Genomic DNA, 26,199 nt, shown 5'->3' on the forward strand with positions numbered 1-26,199 from the left:
GCCGACGTCCTTCTGCCAGAAATGCGAAACTGTTTTCACAGTTGTCTGAAGATGAAACTTCATCGAGTTACTGGTGTGCAGTCGGTTGTCATGAATGAATTTTCGCGCGGTTGTTTTCTCTTGTCATGTAAGACTACACGAACATTTATTTGTGATGTAGCTCAATAAAAGGACCTCTGTTGTTCCAATGTCTCAATGTTATGTTATAAAACAAATGGTAAACGCCATAGCGTGCACTATTGAGTTATGGATGCACTTGGGAGGTTTGCTAAGCACTCAAGAAGCTAGAGTCGCACTCGGCTATCGCCTCGTGCGACTCTTACGCTTCTTTCGTGCTTAGCAACCTCCCGCGTGCATCCATAACTCAATAGCGCACGCTATGGCGTTTACCATTTGTTAATTGGAACAAGACGTGCCCAGGCTCACGTTTCAGTGAGAGAGACGTATGCACAGAGTAGATGGCCGCCAACGAGCTTTCAAGGTTTTGGCAAGATTTCACACGATAGGGTGGGCCGAAAAAGACTGGGATCAAAATGGATTGATGGCGTCTGCCGTGTCTGCTAGATTCACTAGAGTGTTAATATCTTGTGGGCTAATTCAACAGTAAATACAACTTGGAAAGCTCTTAGCTTTGGACACATGAGCACGTTGAGGATTATTGGCAAGTAACGTTGACTTCGTCAATTGTAATACCTTTTTTTACAGTAGATCACTTTCCGCTTGTTTTAGCGAGAGAGATATTCAGCTGGAAGTTGCGTGAGAAATTTTTAATCATAGAACAATAATAAAAAGAAGAGAAAACGTGGTTACCTGCGAAAATGTATAATTCAGTTGTTAGACTCGGAGAATAATTTGAAGGTGGGATAGATTAATTAAGCCAGAGATAGCTGAGGCAGGATCCCTCGTGCTACAGATTTTTTTCCAGTTTTTTCCCCACAAGTTTGTGACTAGTTTCTCAGAAACCAGGAAAGATAATTTTATGACTAGTTCGACAACTTTTAGCATGAAATAGAAGGAAACATAAACTTCTTATATCTAGTAAATTCCATCATGTCACGTTTTCTTTAAAAATGCTGAAAGAGAAGAAATGATTATGAAACAATTTATTGACTATAGCTACAATAGTTTTCAAATGCAAACAAACTGTAGCAATTAATATCGCGGCAAAATATATAGTCCAGTGTCATCCAGGGTTGCAAAATTGCCGGAAATCTTTGTAAGAAGGCATACGGCTGTATCTTGCCAATTGTTTAAAATTCAGCGTTAACTGAACATATAAGAAAGAAACAAGTGAAACTCCATGGAAAAAAGGGAAGTTTGCTTTGCCGTATTCTCTATGGCGCGTGCGGGCCAAGGCGTTTTGATTGAAACCCACTGAATGTCGAAGAAACGCCATACCACAGAAAATTCACTGCCGTCAATATTTTTAGCTAGTGTTTTATTGGTTTCGATAACAAGTTAAAGCCGGACAAGTCGTAAATACTAATACGCGTCGGGATGCGAGAAAACTAAGGAGTGCCGGGCAATAATTATGTATACGGAGTGATGGCAAGCAATGCAATAGGCAAGACTGATACAAAACATGTCAGCGAGTAACAGCTCCTACCAAAGAATTTTCAATTCGAGCTAATTTGTATTCCGTCCAACCACGAACCAAAACCAAAATTCTACCGACAGTATTGGATTGATTGGCACACAAGGTGACGCTGTTTACCTTGCTTCAAAGATTCAGGGTTTTGTTGATGTCAGATTGAAAATGTTCTCTGACGTCTTTGTGGGTACTTGCCATCACTTTGACTCTGTCTGAAATTAATTTCAGTCCGAACTTCTGAATTTCTCCAAAATGGTTCATTTCTTCAACTTATCAAGTTTCCGCTCCAACTTGTTTTTCCGATCTTTACCACGTAAATAATTAAAAATTAATATCGCTGTTTAAATTCGCTTATCGTGATTATGAGTTCTATCCGTTTGGTAATGTGCCAAAGTGGGTGTCCATAAACTAGCAGGAAGTATAAAGTAAGAGGGTTTATTCTTGCACAATATAAACAACAACGGGACGAAATGACATTGTTGCCTCAAACTCATACCCAGCTATGAAACGAGACGTGTTGTATGTCGTTCTTCCACTTTTGCAGGTACGTATTACCAAAAGGATTAAGGAATTAAGGCTGTCAAAAGCTCTGCCAAAATGTTTTTTTTTCGGGTTGTCGTGTTGTCACTCGAGTTCAAAACAAGGGATGAAGTGGGGTTATGTTCTAGACAGATAGATTATAAGAACAGGTATGCAAAAAAAGAAAAAAAAAAAAGCAGGAGAAATGTTTGTCGACGCTAAAACGGCAGTACGAGAGATATTGGCCATGTTTCAAGACAGCGTTTGCAGAATTTAGGATGAAATTCCTTAAGAACTTTGTTTGCTAATGGCCCAGTGTTCTGGAAATACGGGAATTTCGATTCTCGGACTATTTCTCTTCTCGTCGTTTATGGGGGTGGTAAGTATTTCTGAGGGCATGCTTTAACGACCTCTGCCTATATTTTACTTATATTCAAGATTTATTGTACTAGAAACAAGAACTAACCACATACTTTGATACATTCTGAGTTGTCGATGGTCGAATATTTCCGCTTTGAACAAACGATCAATATCGTAATTATTTCAGCCGCCCCTTTGTCTGTCCTTTTTTGCTTGCAAACTAAAAAAAACACAAAATCGCGTTGCGTTTATTTTTACACATATTTCACTTGATACTAATATGCATTAATAAAGGTGCTTAAAAAATTACTGAGCGAGACTGGTAAGTCTCCATCTATCCAAATAAACGGGCCATTAGCGAGCCATAGCCTTTAATACGGTCTTCATGATGTCAATTTGGTAGCAATCACTGAAACCCGTGAGCACATCTAGGCTCAGGGTCTATCTCACTTTCCACTCTGATATCATTTGTTCACCAGGTTCTGAGTGATTATGAAACCCAGGGAAGCTTGGTCCTAAATTCATCGCAAGGTATGAATATTTCATTTGAAAAATTAGAACAGCTTTTAAACTCTCGCATAAAATAGCTATTCGTATTAAGTGTCCACATCATGTTTCGCCAATGTGCCAATCCATGAAATTTCTCCAATCGTAAAAAGAACTTCGAGCTTTCTCTTGTTATGAGCTCCCAGTCATCTGTTCGTGTCAGAGAAGTCAACTTGACTTGAAAACTTTAATTCGGTTTATGCAATCAAATAATCTGGGTATTATAAGCGGAAACGTTACATGATTTTGCTAACACTTTGCCATGACAATGCCATTTTGAAACGAAATGTAGAAGACTTCGTGATTCCTCAACTGAGTGAGAGCACGAAACACTCTTTTAATAGTGTGAACGTATCAAGTAAAATTACTACAGAACGTGGATCCAGGCTTTGAGCTAAGGGGGAGGGGGGGAGGGGGGGAGGCGGTTTTGTTTTACTTGCCCCGCCGGCTTTTCTTCCTTCAGTCATTTCTTCTTTTTTTACCCAAAATAAGGGTGGGGCCCGGGCCTGCCCTCCCCTAGACCGGCCACTGCGTTTGATTTGAAAACGTTTCAGAAACTCGCCGAACTTAACACGTTTGCATTTCGTCAAGGTGACAGTTATAGAATTACTAAATAAACATATCCCGAATGAAGAAATAAAATTTTCAGGTGATTGTGTTGGTATTGGCTGTTTCTTCGACACCATTACAATCTTTTTAGGAATTTTTTTTAGTAAAGTATTCTCAAAAAGAAAACAGTTCAATTTATGAGTCTAGAGAGTTGAAGAAACCAAAAATAACCTATATTGACAATTACTTTCGCTTTGTTTTCGCACCATGGCAACATACTTGGAAAAATGAAACGAGTTAAGTGTCAAAAGCTTGAGCAAATATTTGCCTTGTGAGGGACGCAGTTATTAATTTGCCGACTTGGCACAAATGTAAATTTATTTTCGTGTTGGCTGTCTTGCGTCCAGAAGAAATAAATCGCTTGCGTCAGATTTCCATTTCTAACTTGGAAACTAATTAAGCTTGTGCAATTAGATTCCTAAAATAAAGAAAGGGATTTCATTGTGGTATACCTGCTTTGCTTACGGAATATCATGCTACGAAATTTAAAATGAAAACGATTCTGATTTAGACACGTTTTGTGGCATGAGCCATGAGTAGCATTAGGCAAGGAAAGATGAAGGTCTGAACAAACTCGGAGAAAGGTAAACAAAAAAAAACTGTCCAAGCAACGGGCACTGAGATGACAGGTTAGGCTAAAGTTGACATCATGAATAATTCTATTTCCAACAACGTCACAAAACCGCTAGAAAAATGTTCTACAGTTGATATTGTCGGTAGATGAAGGGTTTCTGGTTCCGCATAAGGGTAAGGTCTGTTCCATACCACTCTCTATACTGTTTAAGTGTGATAAAACTTTTCGAATATTAGAAAATCGGCCGGCGATATACCAAATGACACCAGTCATACATGGAAGAGGCGGCGATGTGTCATAATCCATGGCGAGATAATTACCTACTTACTTCTAAAGGCTTTTTCTTTGAGCTACGTCGACGCTTTTAAAGATGTTGCTTATCGTGGACTGAAAATAATGCAAGTGAGAGCTTCGTTTTGTTTAAAAGAGGAATGTTATTCCCCATTCAATAAAAATATACTACTGGTGAGAATCAATTCAGTATTTGTTTTCGGAATAAAAGCGGGATTAGTATATGTAATCGTATAAATGCGAGTGCAGTTAAGAATGTACACTACGAGTGAAATTTGAAAATTCTCTCAAAATTGCACGAGCCTTTAGGTGAGTGCAATCTGAAAGAATTTTCAAATATCACGAGTAATGTAAATCCTTAATTGCTCGAGCTTTCATATGGTTACTCATTTATTGTATGACTAAGGAAAATCGAGAACGCGTGCGCGGCACTCCAGCGCAAATTAAGAATGAACGATTGATTGGCCTGCTCTCAGCCAATCACAATGATGTAATTTTCTCAGTTATATAATGATGGACCTTCCTTCTCTGCCCCACACGAGACACTGGGAGATGAGATTTATTTCCAACTCTGGTGTCTCAACCACAATGGGCGACAAAAGTAGTCAAGACACTTTTAGAAAATAACGCTTTTCGATATTTAACCTCTTATTCCATTTCATTTGCATCTAGGGTTAATTTTCTGATACCCTCCACTCCCCTCCCCCACCCCAGTTCAATGTTGTGTAGGTGCTGTGGTCCGTGCAGTCTTAGAAATAGAAAAATCAACATTGCTTGTGGGCGAAGGGCGAAAATGTTTCCAAGACGCTCGAAAATCGAATTTTACTTACTGTAAAGTGTCTCATCACTTTTGTCACCTTGTTGCCATCTGTGCCATACATATTTATAGAACATTTGAGCGTCGACCTTGAAAATGAAGTGGCACTATATGTTTGGTACGTTATGTGCGCGATAACTTCGTCTCATTGCGAGATCTGAATGTTGGGTCTGTTGCCTACTTGTTTACCTTCCTGCAATCAACCTCTTTTTATTTCGTTGGCAGGTTTTTTCCATTTCTGCGAGTTCTCGGTTCTTCCGGTAGCGGTGTACCCTTTCAATAGCGAAACTTTCGCCAATGATGTCTCACAGCATAAAGCCGTCGGTGAGTTGGTGGGCACATTATTTTCCCCAGGGATTAATGGCGACCCAGGAGGTTCCATAGAAGTCCAAGGCAGAGCCGATTCCTACATCGAGCTAAGCAGAGATGCTGGAAACTTGAATATTAAGTTGTCAATCACTATCTTATTGTTTGTGTACCCAATGGGTAGCCCAGGCCCCATTGTGAACTACAAGAAAGACGGGCACGGTGTTCAGATTTACGAGACAGACAGTGCCCTTGCGGCGCGCGTCATCCAGCGAAACGACGGTAGGACAAAGCCTGTAGAGACGAAGAAAAAACTACAGCGAGATCAGTGGCATTTCATTGGAATGACCTACAACTACTCAAGCGGGTTGGTAAAGCTGTGGGAGGACGGACGCGAGGTTGCATCCAGAAATATCGGAAGTATACAGATCGCCACACAGTTTGATGTTCGCATCGGAGCTCGTCAAATAGTTAATGACTACAACTTCTTCAGAGGCAGGGTAGCATGTTTGCAATTCTACTCCACAGCGCTAACGCAACGGGAAATTGAAAAGGCGCGAATAGCTTGCATTCCCTGTAAGTAAAAGATTTCTTTGATACACTCAGTGTAATCTTTAGTGACTGTTACTTCTATATGGGAGGTGTGTCTTTACTGTATGTCGCATAGTTGCCGCAAGTATCTGGCCAGAACCACGACTCATTGTTTCCCGGTACTCAGTAGCTCAGGGGTTCCTGAAGTCAGTAGAGACTTAAGCGCAGAGTAATAATTTAGAGATAACTATCTTATCAACGTTTTAAAAAGGCAATAAGTTTTATGCCTGTTGCATAAATAATATTGGCAAAAGGGTCCCTCCACCAGTGGGATTTTTTATGTCCTAGTCATGTTCTGAAAGGCCTTGAACTCTCCTAATTAAGGTTTCATAGTCTCAGTAACTAAAACTAAAAAACACACACAAACTACAAATATAAATACAAACCTAAAATACAAACCTAAAATACAAACCCAAAACCCAAAATACATATCTCTCTCCGCAGTGCAAATATATGATCTTTCCTATATTCACTTGTATAAAAATACAAACCGTGGTTTTTCCTCAGCCAACGTTATCTATAAGGTCCTATAATGCCCAGGAAGTGTGTTGCACACAGGCTAATGGAAGCACAGTCACAAGGTTTCCCACTGTTGTCTGACATTTATTTTTTTTCCTAATTCTCTCAGTTGAACCTGTGAGTACAATTTATATTAAAGTACGGCATAAAGACAAGTACATCGAGGTAAATGACAACGTCTCGGTTGAGGTACGCAACGACAAGAACTTAAAGTTTAATGAGTATAAATACGATATGGGTGATGGCAGTCCGCTCGTTACCACAGATCATGACTTCAATTACCATCGCTACTCGACGCACGGAGATTTTGTCGTGGAGGCCATCATATACAGTCGTTGCAGGAATGAAACTTTACGAGTAAGAGCTACTGTTACTGTCGAGAAACCCGTGGAGTTGCTGGGAAATCTGACCCTGTCAATAGATCCCGTTCCATTCCCCGCTTCCCTGTCAGCAGTTCTGACTTCAAATCGAGGCACTGATTTCAAATGTTACTGGAACTTCAGTGAAGGTCACGTGGCTGAGACGAGTTTCGCGGATCACGGATTAATACACAAATTGAAACACACATTTAACGCCACGGGAACGTATTTGCTGCATGTCAGTTGTAATAACAGGCTAAGCAGAGCGAATGTTACCTCGCTGGTGATTGTACAAGTTCCCGTTAAGGGATTAGTTATTGACAAAATTACTCCAAAAGCTTTTCTCAGGGAGTTTCGAGTCACGTGGCATCTTCAAAGAGGTAGTGACATTGATTACACCGCAAGCTTTGCGAATAAGGACCTCGAGATACTCAAAGGCCAAAACGATTCAAGCGGCTGGGCGTGGGTACGACGTCAAGATCACGTGGGTCCAGGCATCTATGACGTCACTGTCACAGCAACCAATAAGGTGAGTGGGATATTGCAAGCTACAGAAACGGTCCGCATAGAAAAGGAAGTGCAACCTTTTGTGCCAACTGTGTTTCATTTAAATAAAGACATCGAAGTCAATGAAACTTTGTTTCTGCTTGTGACAAAAATTAACGAGGAAAATGTCGCCAATCCTGTTTATCATATCGACTTAGGGGATGGCAGAGAGATGATGAAAACAAGAAGTTTAACAACAAATTTCAGCTATCCAGACTACGGAGACTTTCTGGTCACCATAAATGCTTCAAACAACGTGTCGTTCTATAACACGTCTATCTTAATCAGGGTCCACAAACCGGTGCTGTTGATAGAAGATTTAACTCTCAATACCAAACCCACAATATACTTACAAACCACCGTGATAACTGCACGCATAACAAGAGCCTCGGATGTTGTTTGCACCTCTTCGTTCGATGATATTCCCAATTATAGCAGTGAGTTTGACCTACGCGCAGAATCCGCCTGGGATCCCGTTAGACGTTCCATGGATGAGAACGTTCCCGATGTGAGGTTTTTAATAACGCGTAATTACACCAGGGTTGGAGTCTACTCTGTCAAAGTCAGTTGTAAAAATCGCCTCAGTCAAAAGAACGCAACGATCGATGTTACAGTTCAGGAATTAGTCACTGGAGCTCGTTTGATTGCCATTAAGCCAGTAACGCTCGGCAAACCGATCAACATCAGCCTGGAATTAAGCTCAGGAACCAATGCTTCTTTTGAACTAGACTTTAATGGATACAAATTCCAGCAGACAATGGAAGGATCCTCGATTTTTCATGTTATAAATCAAGACGTGTACCACTCTGCCAGTTTTCACGAATTCACTGTAACCGTTTGGAACCTTGTGACTACTGCTATTCAAATCCCAGGCCACGTGATCGTAGAAGTTCCCATATATGGTCTTGAGGTTTACGTCACAGGAAGTGCACGCAATATAGAAGTCAATGAGAGCGTGAATATGGCAGTCAGCTTGATAAACGGAAGTAACCCGGAATTTGTGTTTGACTTTAACGATGGAAGCGAACTTTTTATCACCCACAGGCATGCTGTTGACTACAAGTTTAATCCCCATTCTTTGTATGTGGTGAATGTCACAGCAAGAAACAATGTAAGCCAAGAATTTGCTCTAGTCGATATCTCAGTCGTTAAGCCTGTACTTGCACTCAAGGGTCCCTCGGTTAGCATCTCGCCAACTGCTGTGAATGACGCAGCCAAACTTGTCCTCCGTCTGACGGAAGGTTCTGATTTCTTCTGTCTCTGGCAGTTCGGGGATGGTTCAATTCTGAATTCCAGCTACGAGCATCTTAGCTTTTATTTCGATGGCAAGACGACAGACAAAAGACTTTTCCAAAATCTGACATTTTTTGTTCAACACAAGTACACATCTGCAGGAATCTTTCACGTGTCAGTCAGTTGTCAAAACCGCCTGAGCTCAGAAGTTGCTTTTGCAAAGATCGTGATTCAAACCCTTATCAAGGGTTTAAATATCATAAAGGTTCCCACTCAAGTCGCTGGCCAGGAATTTCAAGTTTCTTGGAAAATTTTATCAGGAACAAATGCGACATTCAATGTCACCATTGACAGAGGAAGCATCAGGTCTATTCACACTTCAGCATTAGAAGGTTTTGCTAAAATCGTTCTCTCTGCCCCTGGTCAATACACAATCTGGGTCTCAGCCCAGAACTTGGTGAGTCCGATTCAGACTCGGTCAGCGGAAATCACAGCAGAAGTTCCAATCTCTAACGTGACTGTCAACGTCACATATGAATCGCGTGACCTAGAGATAAACCAGAATGCCACCTTTATCGTTCAATTAGGTACAGGAACAAGTCCAGTGTTTGCATTCTCTTTTGGCGATGGCTATAAATTTGTGAATGAACTTGGAAAGGTCACGCACAAATATGGTTTTAGCGATGTTTACCTCACGCAACCTAATGTTACTTACCAGGTTCGTGTGGAGGTTTATAATAATGTCTCTTCTGCTGCTTCCTTGCTGAATGTTACGGCACATAGACCAGTTCTTCGACTTCAGGACGTAAAGCTTTTCGCGTTTCCCTCTAATGTCTCTGAAAATGCGAGGATTATTCTTACCATCCAGCAAGGCTCCGATGCTCTCTGTGTCTGTAATTTCGGAGACGGGAGCGTACCGCGTGAACTGAACTTATCCAAGAGGGCATTCTTAGGCGCAGATCGGACACCGGTGGATATCTTTCGCAACAAGAGCTATCAAATCAGCCATGTGTACGAAAAAGTGTCAAAATACCAGCTGCTTATGGAGTGCAGAAACAGGCTCAGCTATGAACGCCAAGTCATAGAAATTGTTATCCAGGAACCGATAAGAGACCTGGAAATTTCAGACATTCCTCCCCGGCTGTTTAACGAAACTGTAGTCATCTCGTGGAAAATTGCCAATGGCACCGATGTAAACTTCCGATTTCTCTTCGCAAACTTAGGCTTTCAAGAGTTGGGAAAGCGTCGAAATATCACAGTCACACCTGGTGAATATAAAGTTTCTGGTGTGTTCAGAGTCTTGGTTGTGGCTCGGAACTTAGTATCCCAGATGGTTGACCGGACAACGGCAATAATTCAACTTCCGGTCTCCATCCAGAACGTGACTGCTAGGATACCTCAGCAAGGCGGGTCACGTGGTGGGTACGGCTTTTTAGGTGACTACTTCCCGGCTGGCCGTGACGTCACGTTCGAGGTTATCGCTCAAGGAAGTGACTTATCATACCAGTGGCAAATTGATAACGAGATGGAAAAATTCACGAAAGAAACTTCTATTAGTCATAGATTTTACCGAGTTGGACCCCACAATTTGACAGTACTGGCGAGAAACATGGTAAGTGATGCCCACGCTAACATCACCGTAGTGATTCAGTACGCCATTGAAGATCCCGTATTAGAGAGCAACAGCCCACAGAAAGTGAAACAACCAATCAAGTTTCACCTTAGCGCCGCGCAGCTCGGTACAGACTCGTGCTTCTCTGTGGACTTTGGAGACGGTAAACATTCCTTATGTGGTCATCCTGGATGCAAAGCTAGAAACTCGACAGCAAAATTTACTGTGATATCAGCAGTGGAAAGCGTTAAGTTTGAGCATGTCTACAGTCAAATTGGAGAGTACAGTGTTTCGTTGAACGCTTCCAACGAGGTGTCGTTCGTTCAAGTTGGCACGGTTGTAGAAGTGGAGTATGCACCTTGTGCAAGCCCCGATATAGAAATCGAAAACCTCAGTGCACACTCAAAGACGGCTTCCAAGTCATTCCGATCTGATCCCTACGCTGTCCACACTCATATACACCTTGGCTGCGAGAGAACAAACAAAGTGAAATTCAACTGGAAACTGCTTTTATTAGACGAAAACGGCGTTCAAAGCACCAATCATGATAACATTATTCTGACCGAACGTGAACTAAACATTCCCAGGAAAGTACTGGCGTATGGTTTATATGAAGTACACTTCACTGTGCAGATGGCGCTTCCCGATACCAACAAATACCGCAGCACGGCGATTGGCTATTTAAGGATTGTTCCTTCGCCGCTCGTTGCAAAAATTGACGGTGGTAATTTGATCAGCCGGGGGTTTGGGAAAGAGGTAAAGATTGACGCGTCCCCATCAAAAGACCCGGATGTTGACAGTGGGAAAGATTCTGGTAAGTGAGCATTTACATAGATTTGACAACACTACTTTAGCGGCAGGGGCATTTAGCCTTGTTTTCAACCCTTAGGTATTTCTACATATAAGTAAATTTTTTTTTCAGTTTGACTTTGCTTCTCTCCGATCCCTTTCAGCCTTGTACCAACACTAAAACCCCAGGCCTTCGTCTGTCGAAAGGTGATAAATGCTGTCTTCGGCCTAGAAACCGGTTTGTAATGGTTCACGGCATTTTCTTCCACAGGATTACGTTACACTTGGTTATGCAGGAGCGTTCACACTCAGTTCCCAAAAGATGTTTTCCCGCAGATGAACTTGCGCACTCCTTACGACACCACAAGTCAACCAGCACTACCTGGTACAGCTCATTCTACAGGTTGCTATGGTGATGGAGAGTTCGTCTTTGTTGGCAATAATGCTTCGCTAAGTCTTAACACGACGAGAATGATGGAAGATGCGACGTATGTGGTGTTTGTAATCATAAGGAAAGGAGCAAGGACAGCGCATGAGTATCAAGTCGTGGAGGTTATTCAAGGCGATCCACCTGTGTCAAGATTAGAGTGAGTAACATCATGTCACATTGTCACGTAATGCTATAAATGCTAATTGTCATAACGTCATCTGGCTGAACATATTCGGTCAATGTTGAAGCTTTTAAGTTCTTTTAAAATCTTTTAGACTCAACTAAGTCACGTTATCCATCCTATAATCTTAGGCAACACAATTCAGTTCGCCGCAAAAGAGAACTGAAATACATGCATATACAATACTAAACATTTAATTTTTTTAAAAAAGCTTTCTTATGAGAATCTTTCTTATTGAATTGACGGGGTCTGCTTTTTTTTCCTCGAGTTCAATGGAATCGCTTGAGTAATGCTTTGATTTTGTAGAGCAATACTTAGAAGTTGTTTTTATTCACGGAAGTGATGAATAGACTTAGCAAGAAATGGATTATAATTTTAGCAAAGTTAAAAATACGAAGTATATGCTTTCAAGTTTGCCGCTGAATAAGTATAGCAGGAGCCATATGGGCTCCAGAATAGAGTCTGCGCCATTTTAAACCTCTCTGATATATTTTAAGGGAACATGCGTGCTTTGCGAGATATTCAAATTTTAAATCCTTATTCTCCACAGCTGCAAGCAGAACTGCGCAGAAAAAATCTGTCCCTCCAAGCGATTTTCCCTTGTTGCCAGCTGTTTTGAAGGATGCATTGGACGCCTTATCTACGAATGGCAAGTCTACAAAAAAGTCGGCAACGGCTCTGTCAAGTCTTGGCAACTACAAACATACATCGGGCAGAACTTAGCTGAGGTGAAGGATCCCACAGGTCCTGTGTTCACGCTACCTAAGAACGTCCTCCAAGGCTCCAGCGAGTACCTTATTCGTCTGTACGGGCGTAGAGAAAAGGGGATCAGCGGAAAGACTGAGAGTGTGTTTTTAACAAATGAAGTCCCAAAGGGAGGGGCCTGCTTTAGTTCGCCTACAAGAGGTGATGCATTGGTAACTAAGTTCCATATTTGGTGCGAAGGCTGGAAGGATCCCGACACGCCACTGAGCTATGAATTCTACTACAAAAATGACGAAGGGAAGTTGATACTGTTTTATTATGGTTTTCATAATTCTACATACTCTGAGCTGCCTCTGGGAAATCCAGCGCGCGATTACACTCTGGAGATATACATGAAAGTGTTGGACTTCTTCAAAGGCGCCGCCCACGATCATTTGCTTTTGCAGGTAAGATTTCAATTCATATTTACTTTCAAGCAAAAACTGATAGGAAAATGATGTTGCAAGCAGTTGCTGAAATGAAGCTACTTTTTCATGGATTATTACACTGTCTTGTGTTCTTGAACAAGACACTTCAGTCTCGCAGTGCCTTTCACTACCCCAGAGTGGCGAATTATTGGAGCAACCTGACAGAATGCTGAGGAGTGACCATCCCGCCCAGGGCGAGAACCAACACTCCTGGTCCTTTATGCTACAGTAAACGCAGACAACTATGAGCGAGCTTTACTTACATTTTTGAATTACGAAAGAAAAAATTCCAAGATACAAAAAAGCCGTTAAAAAAGCTCAGCTAAACGAAACACCAACGAATGACCTGTAAAGCAAAAGGCACATTTTATCTCCCTACCTTAATTATTTTTTCAGTCAATTCCTTTAATGTTCTGTTAACATTAATGCACTGAATGATCCATACTAACGGTCACTGAACTCATTGAATCATTGGAATAACTAGACATATCATGTGCTGCGTTCAATTTACACTTATTACTTTAAAAACTCACGCCACTCTTTTATAGCAAAGGCTGTGTAACAAACGAGACTTTGTTTGGTTCAGTCACTAGAACCTGAGATAGAGCAGGAGCAACTGGGTGATATGCTATCTAACATGACATCAGGGGAAAACAGTGATCTGAGTAAACTGGTCAATGTAGGAGATAGTCAAGCAGCTTTGAGGATGGCAGGAGCTGTCAACTCACTGCTTAACTCACAGAGTTCTAAATCACCCTCCAACGACACAGACGAAAAGGATACAAGGAAGGAAAAGAGAAAAGCGGTAAACAAGTTTTCCTCTTCAATCAAGAGATTATAGTCTTTTCTCCCCGTACGACTGAGAACAGGCATAAGACTCTTAAGCCAACCGAATAAATTGTGTCTATTTGTAAGATAAAACAAATTTGTCAATTTGCAGCTGTCAGACGTTCTCAACTGTAACCATTGAAACGTTCAACTAGATTTTTCAAAAGGACTGTAGAAATGAATGATCATCGCTGAGTTATGAACACCACTTAAGCAGTTAAGCAGTTGTGAAAAGCCTGAAAAAAATACAGGCTAGCTAGAACGGGATTCGAACCCATGATCTCTGTGATACCAGAGCAGTGCTCTACTAGTTGAGCTATCAAGCCAACCGGGAGCTGCTCACGTTGTTAATTTTTATTATCTTCCATATATTTCAAGTGTAAACGTTTGATCACTTAAACTAAAGAGTGCCCCTACGGTGTAAGTAAAAGATTCTCTTGAAATCATTTCCTTTGTTGGTTTGTACAGGTGCGAACATCAATCATAAAAGCAGCCACGTCACTTCCTGTGACATCGCTAGAGGGTTTGCAGCAGTCCGCTGACATGATAGCGAGTGCTTCAATGTTCAAGGATGAAACATCAACAACAGCTATGGTATGATATCTGCTAATATATAAAGAAATTGTCCAGAAAAACAGAACTTTGAAACGAAAGTTGTTAGGCAGAAAATATACCCTAAATCTTTACAACCGCTATTTCCCCCAAGATGACATAGCAATGTCGCTTTCGCGCGTATCAGTAACGTGTCTCGATTCTTGGCCCTTTTTTTCCTCACAATAAGCGCTTAAAGAAAGTGTCATCGACCTTTGAAAGACGTGCTACCTTAAGAAGTTTGAAAGACGTGCTACCTTAAGCTAAGGTCTTCTCCCCCTTTGAAAGGTTAGCAAATAATTCTACAGGAAGCAATGATATCTATAGTTAGGCTTCGATTCTCGTCAAATACGTTGCTAGGTAACTTGATTTAAGCTCATGGCGACGTACTCACGTGACAGTATTCGCAGTGCTAGTGAGAGCTCGCTCTTTTTCCGATTGGATGACAGGAATCGTGAGCTCATTGGTGATTGCTTATGTCACTATTTTCCGGCCAATATACTTGCTGACATGATTATCTAATAGGTCTTTTTCAGGATCCGGTCACATGGTACTGAATTAATTACGCTGGGACGCAAGTTACACAGTGGGACTTCCAAAACAAAGGAAAGTCGGGCTGGACTGGTACGAGTTCCTTTGTTTTGGAAGTCCCACTGCGTAACTTGCGTCCCAGCGTAATTAATTCCGTACCATGTGACCGAATCCTGCAAAGGGCCTATTAACGATTATTCTATTCTATGGCTAAGCCAATGAGAACTGTTATCCAATGGTCCAGTTTTTAATAATAGTTATTATAAATGAACGTCACTCAACAGAATGCTTCTAACGAGGCTTTTGCTAGAATGACAGCCTTATTAAAGAGCAGTTCTGATGATTTTGCTGGATACGACGCAGTGGTTAGCAGCGCCGAGTCCCTTCTCTCTGGAATGGGACAAGTTCTTAATGCCGCTGGGAGCTCTGTAAATGTCAAGCCCAAAAAGATGAATGCCACGAAAGCACCTCCAACTTGTGGACCTTACGAGTTTACTTGCAAAGAAGTTGATAACGAGGAACTTGGAAATATGACGGAAGATGAAGCTGTGGAGCTTGACGAAGAATCTTCAAAAGTACGGTTAACACGATTTGTATGTTCTTTACAATAAGTGATCACAGACGTTTATAACGCTAACAGTATAAACTTCTGATGATCAGCAAAGTATTGCGCAAACTGGCTCTGAATATGTTCATATGATTGTTAATATTCCATCCAGTTTGACATGTCTTTGAGTGAAGCTTGGAAGTAAACGACGTTAAATTTACATGAAGTTAGACGGAGAATTATTAGGAAATAAACTAACAATATTTTTAATATATGTAGACAACTACTGTTTAAAATTATATTAAGATATTTCAATGGCTTGCATGACTTATTCCAAGTGTTACGTGCAGTGTGAGTGTGTGGTGCGTGGCTTGTGCGTTAGCTGTAATTGGATAATTCAATATTAAAGTGGTACGCTGATTGGCTACCTTTTGTGTTACGTCAGAGTGATGTTCTCGTTTAAGCTGAAGGAAGAAATGGACTGTGGTTTTCACAATCGATCATATCATGGGAAGTTTAAAATTTAGTTTTACCATCGAATAAACTCTATCTTACGTCAAGCTTTACACTCAAAGCTAACGATAAGCCTCGAGCAGCTATTGCACATTTCAATGACGAATTTTGTACAGTTGAAGATTGACTTTGCTCCTTTTTTCCGTGTAGAGTCGAGATGCAGCAAACAATATCGTAGGTATGCTTGGAAGTGTCAGCGGTTCTGTCTTAGAGAACATGCTCCCTGGTCAACAGCCCAGTATCATATCAACAGCAAAACTCAACATGGCAGTAGAACGCTCAGACCCAGACTCTACGGAAGGATCCTCTATCGGTGACGGACTGGCCGGCTTTCAGATGCCTTCGTTTGGAAAGCTGTTCAGTAATTCAAGCTCAGACCTTGATGCTCCCGTGGACAAACAGGTTCGTTCAATTTGTTCGTTTAACGCTAAAAAAAGGCTCTTATTATACAGAAGGCTTTGCCGGGGTACGAACTACTACCGCAAGGTGCACGTTTGCAATTCTCTACAGTAAAATGAATTTTTTTTTTGTGAGTCAAAATAAGTCTGCATTACTCGCTTCACTTTAACTGTCCGTTTCTTTTTGCTCTAACTGTAGCGTTTTTAGTCACCATTCAGTCACAGTGAACACATTACTGCCCACCAATGATTAATTCCCAACGTACTTCTCTGTATCATTTTATGACCAAATCGAGTAGCCAGGTAATGGGAATAAGGCCTTGATAACCTTAAGAGAAACGTTTTGATTGAAACCCGAATTCTTGAAAAGTATGGTGGACTTTGATGGTGACATTATTAATTATTACAGGGATGGGTCTTATCCAATGACATGAAGCAGTCCTAGCATATCCAGCCTTTCCCACTTTCCATCTCACGGCGTCATAATTTTGACATGACGTACTTAAATCCTTTTCAAGATTGCTTGCGCTCCTTGCACTCTACACAGACAGGCAAACCCTATAGAAAAGGAAGATAAACTAACACTTATTGTGTACGAATTTTTTCCTTGCCCAGATGGCTGCTATAAATGAGAACCCTTACACTTGGGACAAAGGATCTTCAAGCATAACTGGAAAAGTCGTCAGCCTCTCGTTCAAAAGCAAAGGTCAGATAATCAATGTCGCTCATTTGGACGAAGATGATCCAATAGATGTCTTTCTTCCAAGGGATTCTCCTGTCCAGCCTCCAGAGAAATTCACTTACAACTGTTCTGTAGACCGGGGATGGCGCATCCATAAATTGGTGGTGGATAAAAATGGCAGCGCTGTTAACGTGGAAGTTAGTTTAGTCGGCTTGAGTCAGCAGTTTGTGGTTTATGTCAGGCGTGGAAAAGCTCCCACAACGACGGAGTTCGACTGGAGGGTGGTGTCTCCGAATATACCCGATGACATGCGAACGGATCCGAACCAGGACCAAAAATATCCGAATACCACCGAACAAAGCTTACGTGCGAACGCGACTAACCAGAATCCGAAAGCTCTTTATATATCCTCCAATTCAACGGGAGCTTTAAATGAAACAAGTGGCCAAGAAAACAATCACACTAAAGAAACTAATGCGACAAGTGCGACAACACTCAAATCAATGAAGATTCAAGAGTCAAACTTGACGGTGTTTCTTTCCCAGAGGAGACTCTACGTCGGAACCTATTACATTGGCATCAAGTTTTCAGCAGTGTCCTTGGAGAACGAGCAAAAACACTCAACTGAGTGTTCAGGCAACGATTCAAGCATCTCCTACACACTAAGGACATTAAAATCCAGATGTTTATATTGGAACGAGGAATTCCAAAAATGGAAAACTGACGGATGTGAGGTACTCTTTTGCCAGCATTTGTGTCAACTTCAAAATGTTCAAAAGTTATGTTCTCAATCAACGTTAAATTACAATATTTAGAGAGGAAGTCACATCAGCCCCAGCTGGTTTTCACGCGGGTCCTCTATCCTGGTTGAATTCAATTGGGAGTGTTGGTTTTTGTGGAGGGAGGAAAACCGGAGAACCCGGGGAAAAACCCTCAGAGCAAGGCGGGAACCAGCAACAAACTCAACCCACACTTGGCACCGGGCAAGAATCGAACCCGGGCCACATTGGTGGGAGGCGAGCGCTCTCACCACTGCTCAATTCCTGCTCCCCGTTAAACAAGTTGTTTTCCTTTATCTTCTCACCCTGAAGATTATACCTTGGCTAAGTATGATTGAAAGTGGTTGTACCAACCAAATGTCCACATTAAATATAAGTTCGAGTTTCTTAGTTCGGACTGTTCTGAACATTTTGAGATGGAATGGGTTGTGCAACTGTCTTAAATCTTCCAGGAAATTGTAGCACATCTACTGCGGTTTTCTAAAATCACTCAGGATCATATTAGCTAAAGCAGTAAAACACGGCCAAAAGAGCCTTATTTGTCACAATGTGTGTAAAATTATGTTTCGCGATGTACAAAATCACCCTCAATTCGATGAAGGAAATATCGCTAAATTACTTATGTAAACTGAAGGTATAAAAAACCCGAGTGCGGAGAAAATAAACCGATATGGAACAGGGGTACTTGGTTACGATTAAACTTGAGAGTTATGAACTAAGAACCTGAAAACTTGGAGCTATAAATTACCAAAGATATAACTTTAACCCACACAGACTACCTCGTCTAATAACTTGGAAATATTTTCGTTTTCAGGTTGGCAACTTAACGAGCGCGACGCGAACTCATTGTCGCTGTACACATTTAACAGCGTTTGGTTCCATGATGGATGTCACTCCAAACCCGATCGACTTCAGCGCCGTAGCTGCGGGCTTCAGTTCTATGTTTGACACTGGAAATGTGGTTGTTTTCTTCTTTATCGCTGCCATGTTTCTTTTTTATGTCCTTGTGCTGGTTTGGTCAAGAAGAGCCGATAAGAGAGACACAGAACAGGTACTATTTTCTTTCTGTATCGACCAAAAAATTCTTGACGTGGAACTTGGATGTACTAGTAAAAGTGCGTACACAATAAGCGGTGCAAATATCCAGCATCATCAGAGCTACTCAAAGAATATGTCGTAGGACCAGAAGGATATATCTCGCATGCTATGATCCCCAGTCATATACTTTCCTGTCAGGCCATCCTAGTCCTCGTGGTATTGCTAAAATCTCCTACACAGATGTAACTTGCTCTCATATGCAAATTTGCCCCTAAGAAAAGCTAACGGTAAAAACTTCAGAACTTTAAACTGAAACGACGCATAATTTACCTGGCATGATTGGCAGATAGGAAATAGTGGTTAATATTGGGGATATTGCCCGCATATCAAATGCTGTTCGGTAAGCAATTAGCTTCATAGTTTTTTTATTTCCACACAAAGAACACTGCTTACAACGTGATTCCTACATAACCTTTATTAAGGCTGTGTTTACACTTGGTGCCCGAGCACTGGTGCCTGGGCACCAGCACAAAATAGTGTTGCATTCAGACACTGGGTACTCTAAGTCCCAAGCTGACCATTTAGCGCCCGAGCACAAGGTCGAGTCCTTGTACTCGGGCACGGTACTGTGCCCGAATTCTGGTGTGAGTACTTGGAATTAAGGCGTGTTCACATGAGTGCCCAGCGACATAGCCTAAGATTCCTATACGAAATACTCTTCTTACATTACGTTACATTACTGTACTTACACTACTAGCTCCTAAAATACAATATTTACACTACTTACATTGCTATCCACACAGCTTACAGTTGAGTTCAAGTTTGTGGCTCATGTTGTAAGTGACTCTTTGTCTAACATTTTTCTTTTAGGCTGGAGCAACGCCTATTTTTAGCAACGTACCCAATGCCACCTATCACTATGAGCTTACGTTTTTCACTGGTCAGCGGAGGGGTGCGGGTACAACTGCTCAGGTGTCGTGTACGTTGGTGGGTGACCGCGGTGAAAGCGGAATCTGTATTTTGAAAGACGCAAACCGCCCAACCTTCCGACCAGGGTCCACCAATTCCTTCATAATCTCCGTCGGCGCTTCTTTGGGCACAATTACCTCTCTTAGGGTCTGGCATGACAATCACGGGTTATCACCCGCGTGGTTCTTGAAGCGGGTCCTTCTCCGCGACCTTCAGTCAGAAGCATGCGTGGTGTTCATTTGCGAGCGATGGTTTGCGCTCGAGGAGGATGATGGCGTGATCACGCGTGAGCTAACTCCTGCGGGGGAAAAGGATTTAACGTCGTTTTCGAGGCTTTTTAGTAGTAAATTGTACAAAGACTTCACGGATGCCCATCTTTGGTTCTCTGTGTTTCTGAAGCCATCTAGAAGTACATTTACCCGAGCTCAGCGCGCTTCGTGTTGCCTTTGTCTGCTAAGTACCGCCATGGTGTCCAGTGCCATGTTTTACGGGCAAACTGGAGCCGGGGACGAAGGCGGGAGTCTGGTTCTGGGCCCGATTGAAATCAACTTAAGATCGGTCATGATTGGTATACAGTGCAGCCTCGTTATCATTCCTGTTAATGTTGCTATAGTTACCATCTTTAAAAGTGTGAAAGTTAAAGGGGCTGGAAAGAGGGGCAAAGAAGGCGACGAGCAGTCTTTGAACGAAACCATTTCCACCGCGGAAGACGAATTTTCCGAAATCGACGAAACGAGTTCCGTGTTTGAAGCGAAACTTTCGCCAGACAAGGATGTGGACCTAGATTGCGTTCAATGTGAAATTAATGATTCTAGAAGCGTGGAGGGAGATTATCAGCTCGTCATGGAAAACCCATCAAGAAAATTGTCATCTGAAAAACATTGGTTTTTCCGAAACCCACGAGCAGGACGACACAAATATGTGGTCCAAACAAATAGCATAGAGTCTAAAAGGTGAGTTTTGAATCAAACATATTCGACGAAGCATAGTACTTCAACTCATATAACCCATTCCATGACAATATGCTACCAACGGTATATTAAAATTCAGCTTGATAGCGAAGCCTATAGAGGCACAAACAAGAGAAATGAATAAACATGCCCTACAAGAGCCTTTGTTTGTGTCCTCTAGGCGTCGCAACCAAGCTGAATTTTAACACATGGAAAACAGTCTATTTTAGAGACTTAAGGCGGTTAAGCTAAACAAGTGATGTAAAACTTCGCTAGACTAGAAGCCACGGTATCCGTCTTGAGGACGTAGCCTCCTTTTGTTATTGCGCAAGTTGAACCAACAGGAATGCAGGGTCTTTTAGGCTTTCGTAAGAGAATGCATAGTGGCCCAACTCAGTCAGTTAGAGGGATACGTGTTGCGAGCTACAAAGAAAGACTTTCTCATTTTACAGTTCCGAAGATGTCGAGGACACTTCAGGAAACTTACGCGAGGAACACGAGACTGGCACGTGGTGGTGTTGCCGAAAGCAAAGAAAAGAAAAGAACGAGAGCAAAGAAAAGAACGAAGCGGCAGAAAAAAAGAAAAAGAAAGCTGAAGGATTCTTACCGTATTGGTGTCTGTATATAGCGTGGTTCCTGTGCATCGCAGCGTCTTTTGCATCGGCTCTGTTCACGTTATTTTACAGCATGATGTGGGGAAAGGAAAAGTCGAATCAGTGGTTCTTTTCTATGATATTAACGTTCAGTCAAGACACGTTTATAAACCAACCAGCTAAAGTTTTGCTCTTGTCAACTGCTTATGCAATTTTTGTAAGGAAGAGTGACGAGGAGAGTGAGGCAGAACAGAGTAACGAAGATCCAAGAAAAGGTGAGTGCTTTAGGTTTTCCTCAGAGTAGTTGTTCAAGCTAACAACTATCTCCCATAACTGTCAAAAAACTACTAAAGCCATGCAACAAACGCATATTATGACATACATATGACACGCTGAACCGTCAATGAAAAGCTGAAGTACTATGTAAGTAAGAACATGCTGCCAATGTAAGCGTAGCTGAAAACGTGCTTAACTGCTAATAAGTTGGACCTTCTTGCGTCCCGTTTCACAACATATTCTGGCAAATTAAAGATCTTGGGAAGCGTAGAACCTAAGGAAATCGTAAATGAATCTGATGTTGCAACATGGAGACGTTACTTAAGTTTATGGGCATCTCAAATGCGGGAGGCAAGTAGCCAGTAATGGGAGCGCAATGGATTCGGCGACAGAGTAGTCCGGGCGCAATTGCATCTGGAATCATCATCGCTGCGAAAGTTCAAAAGAAAAGTAGTTCTCTCTCATAGTACCCGTTCTGTGAACAATTAGGACAACTTGGCAATATAGTGGGGGTAAACTTACAATGTGTTCGCATCCTACCTGGGGTCAGTATAGTCCTACTCGCTTCGTACAACGGACAATAATTAAGCCTGCAGCGGTAACTTTTAATCTATTAAACCTGCAATCCTTTGTCAAAACGCAGGTCAAGACGAAGAGTGGCTTCATGAAACTGACATACTGGACACAGATGACAGACAGGAAGAACTGCTCCGGTACCGGCCCCCTGACGAGAGCAGGCTAAGCGCTCTACGTGAAACCAAAATAAGAGAAAAACAATTGAAGAACAAGTTCATGAAGCTTTTCGATTACCTGTTTATCCTGCTTGTCCTTATATTGGTCAGTTATGGCACCCGAGACCCACAATCCTTCTTGATGAGAAACTCTATGGAGCAGGAGTTTATCCATCCACTCACCGTCGCCTACCCCCAGGGGCTGGATGATGTAAGTTTAACGAATTTAAAGTCAGTTTTCTTGCCCATCTGTTCTCTTATCAGCAATGGTTCGAACAAAACTTGGTAAGAGTACTTTTGTCTGCACGAGATGCGTTACATTTCCATAGCACCAAACTACAGTATCTGATAGTCAAGTGTGTAGGGATTTAATGAAATCTCCGTGAGCAAGAGTTTTTATATAAGGTTTACAAAGTGCTGGGACCCCTCTTAATTTAGTTAGCTACAGTCTCCTTTTCTCTACGGTCGCAAAGAAGCTCAGTCACACGGTACATTGAGTTACTTTGGCCACATACAAAATTACCTTTAAAATGAAGAAAACCTGAAAATAGTAGTTTACTAAGACAGAAAAACGGCAATGAGATAATAACAAACAAGAAAGGAACAAGGTCTAAATTTCTAACACGTAGTGGAATGCGCTATTCTTTAAGGGATTCCGAAAACAAACTGGTTGTACCTCATCCAAGAATTAACTATATGAAAAATAGCTTTAGTTACAGTGGTGCAACTCTCTGGAACAGCCAACCCTGCAATCTCAGGGTGATAAAATCCTTTAATCAATTTAAAAGCAAAGTTAGACACGGCATTCATGGAAAACAGGATTAGTTTAATATTTAAATTAGAATTTACTACTTCAATTTTTATTAATTAGTATTTAGCATGGACTGTTTATTAGTAGTTTATTAGTATTAATTTTGTTTTTAAAATTTTTTTATATATAACTTTAAATATTAGTATTACCTGATGATTTTTAACCGTGTATAAAGAAATGTTAAATAAATAAATAAAATAAATAAATAAATAAGGATGAAAAATATTGACAGGGATTACAAACGACGAACTTGAAAGATTTAGGCTAAACTTTTAAAGATGAGCAAACCATGACGTAGCTCCTTTTACTAACCCTTGAAATTGCTCTAAACAAAGTCTTTAATAAAGGTCGCACTTTGCACCCTTAAATTGATAAGTATGCCATTACAGTACAAAAGAAGTTTCTTCATTGTAGTTTTGTTTGGTGAAAGCAACTGAAAAGTTATCGTTCATAATGTCGTTCACTTGTCTTTAGGTGAACAATCTGCCACTATTTTTGAAATGGGGAGAGCAGTCTTTGATCCCTCATTTGTACGAGCAAGACTGGTACAATGGAGACAAAGTCAAGAACAGAACTGGATTCACTTCCGGTAGAGTAAACAAACGACTTGGACGGATGAGACTACGACAAGCTCGGATTCAGAATGGTGAGTTGCTGTTATCCCCTCAGTACCAAGCAGATTATGAAGAAGACAGGACGGTATCGCCGCGCCAATTACTTATCTCACTAATTCCTCTCGTTTTAACGTTTTATCACCTTAAGTATAATGATATTCCCTTACATGAGTTGACTGATCCCGATTTCTCCTTTTTTGTCCTTTCTAATTTGGCACTATTACAGCGGTTTTCCATTGACTTCTAAAATGTATTGTTCTTTTACTTTGGTTTTGCGTTTGCTGAGCTGTCAGTATACTAAAGCCATGAGCAAACAAGCTGTTTTTTGTTTGACTAATCAACAGAAAAACCAACTGAACCATTCTTGAATGTACATGCGTTTTCCTGTGCTTGACGCAGGTTGCTTTTATTAGCTCTATTGTGACTAGCATTAGAAAAACACTCAGTACAGATTAAGTCGATGTGGTGCATTCCGTTCAAGAATTAATATTTTTACCACATGTATTACATTCTGAAATTCCATCAAGAGAAGCGCGAGCGAAATTATCTCCCACACCGGTCTTATTCCTAAGATAACCACTTTCAAGTTATTTTTAGATCACTCCCGACTTCAGAAATCCCTGGAGGGTCTAGAAATAGCCGACCCTGTGAGTAAATTTAACTCACGCACTTTCATCCTCTAATGAAAAAATCTATGCAATGTGGTGATATCAACATTATTCTAAGTGCGAGATATCATAACTGAGAATAAATAACTTGAGTGAGGTTACCTTTGGTATAAGGTCTATTTGGAGGATTAACTCTCTTCCATCTTCTCTTGGATCCCATTATTTAGCTTCCTCTCCGGTCGTCGTGCAGGGAGACAACCTTATCATTGGGTTGTATTTGAAGAATCAAAATCAGGTTATCTTTTTCCTTTGTAACTTCAGGTAGTTGCACTGTGCATAAACTACTGAAAGACATCCCGGAGTGCAATCCTCCTTATCGAAAATCATTCGAGGATACCCGGTTGTACAGTCCCCGATGGAGAGATGGTATTCAAACAGAAAGTTCCTTGGGGAACAAAAGAAGCGTATCGGGGCAGCTTTCTCCTTGGGTTTACTTGGATCCCACGGAATCGAATTCTTCATTGACAATTTACGGTAGAATCGCGTTTTACCCCGGCGGGGGTTATGTGGCAGAATTTGGCGATAGCGTCGAAGAGGCGATGGCTCTTATTGACTATCTGAAGTCTACTCGCTGGATAGACAGATACACGCGATCAGTTATTATTGAAGGAGCAATATACAATCCAAACACTAACCTTATTGGAGTTGTGGAGACGGCCGTGGAAGTAACCTCAGCGGCTGCCTTTTTACCGCGAGTGAACTTTAAAATCTTCAGATTATTTGCCAGGCTGAATCCTTCTTATAAATTCAACTCGGCGTGTGAGATTTTATTCTTTGTGATTCTCCTTTACACACTGTACACAATCATCAAGGGCATTTATTGCAAGAAGAAGGAGTATTTTCGACAGACAATAAGCTGGCTTGACATGATCTTCTTTGTCAACGGCTTTGCCATCGTTGTGGTTTATGTAGCGCGTGAGAGCAAGCTCAAGAGTGCGGTGGCAACCCTTAAAAAAGATCAAGAGTGGTTTATAAACTTCTCCGAGTGCGGACTGTACAACGAGGCCACAGTGTACTTGTACGCGTTTGCAGACTTCATTGCCATATTGAAATTCATCGACATTCTTAGCTTCACCAGATGTGTTCAACTTTTGTCCACGACCATTTACAGATCTTTAGTTGAGCTTCAATCATTTGCTGTTATGTTGTTTACCATATTTATGGCCTACGCCTCAATGGCATTCACAATCTACGGACCTTACTTGGAGGACTACAGGTCTGTTTCGGCGACCCTGGTTTCCTTAACAAGCATCGTACTGGGGGTGTTCGACTATACCGACTTTACTTCGCAGCCCGATTACAAGACCATTGGATATTTCTTCTTCGTGACTTTTTCTAGCAGTCTGATCTTCATATTTACAAACGTCGTCATAACGATCATCAATGTCGTACACAAAGCTGTCAGCGGCGACGAGGAGATCAACAAAAACGACGCCAGTAATTTCAACATCATCCTGGATAGACTGTTGATCTTCACCGGCTTTCGGGGACCACCAACCCGAGAGGAACCAGTCATCGAGGAGCCGTCCATTGCTGAATTACAGTGGAACTGGCACGTGCAGTATGTAATGGACAACCAGATAAACCGGTTGAACGGGCTGGTAAATTCGATCTACACCCACGACGAAATGGAAG

General features: G+C 41.5%; 1 protein-coding gene across 1 annotated transcript in view; it reads left to right on the forward strand.

Annotated features, from left to right (window-relative positions):
• Window positions 1-2,068: 2,068 nt before the first annotated feature.
• Window positions 2,069-26,199, forward strand: part of LOC145478558 (polycystin-1-like) — a 25,307-nt gene continuing 1,176 nt past the window's right edge. The window contains exons 1-17 of the mRNA XM_081456617.1: window positions 2,069-2,135; window positions 2,950-3,001; window positions 5,533-6,189; window positions 6,833-11,287; window positions 11,534-11,849; window positions 12,424-13,024; window positions 13,632-13,850; window positions 14,342-14,467; window positions 15,280-15,570; window positions 16,206-16,457; window positions 17,069-17,869; window positions 18,729-18,965; window positions 19,823-20,874; window positions 21,324-21,739; window positions 22,384-22,682; window positions 23,757-23,928; window positions 24,826-26,199. The exon at window positions 24,826-26,199 is cut by the window's right edge and continues 1,176 nt beyond it. Of these exons, the coding sequence (XP_081312743.1) occupies window positions 2,094-2,135; window positions 2,950-3,001; window positions 5,533-6,189; window positions 6,833-11,287; window positions 11,534-11,849; window positions 12,424-13,024; window positions 13,632-13,850; window positions 14,342-14,467; window positions 15,280-15,570; window positions 16,206-16,457; window positions 17,069-17,869; window positions 18,729-18,965; window positions 19,823-20,874; window positions 21,324-21,739; window positions 22,384-22,682; window positions 23,757-23,928; window positions 24,826-26,199 (11,362 nt within the window). The 5' untranslated portion in view covers window positions 2,069-2,093. The remainder of the gene's footprint in view (window positions 2,136-2,949; window positions 3,002-5,532; window positions 6,190-6,832; window positions 11,288-11,533; window positions 11,850-12,423; window positions 13,025-13,631; window positions 13,851-14,341; window positions 14,468-15,279; window positions 15,571-16,205; window positions 16,458-17,068; window positions 17,870-18,728; window positions 18,966-19,822; window positions 20,875-21,323; window positions 21,740-22,383; window positions 22,683-23,756; window positions 23,929-24,825) is intronic.

Source organism: Orbicella franksi, chromosome 2 (assembly GCF_964199315.1).
Source record: "Orbicella franksi chromosome 2, jaOrbFran1.1, whole genome shotgun sequence".
Classification (NCBI taxonomy): Eukaryota; Metazoa; Cnidaria; class Anthozoa; order Scleractinia; family Merulinidae; genus Orbicella; species Orbicella franksi.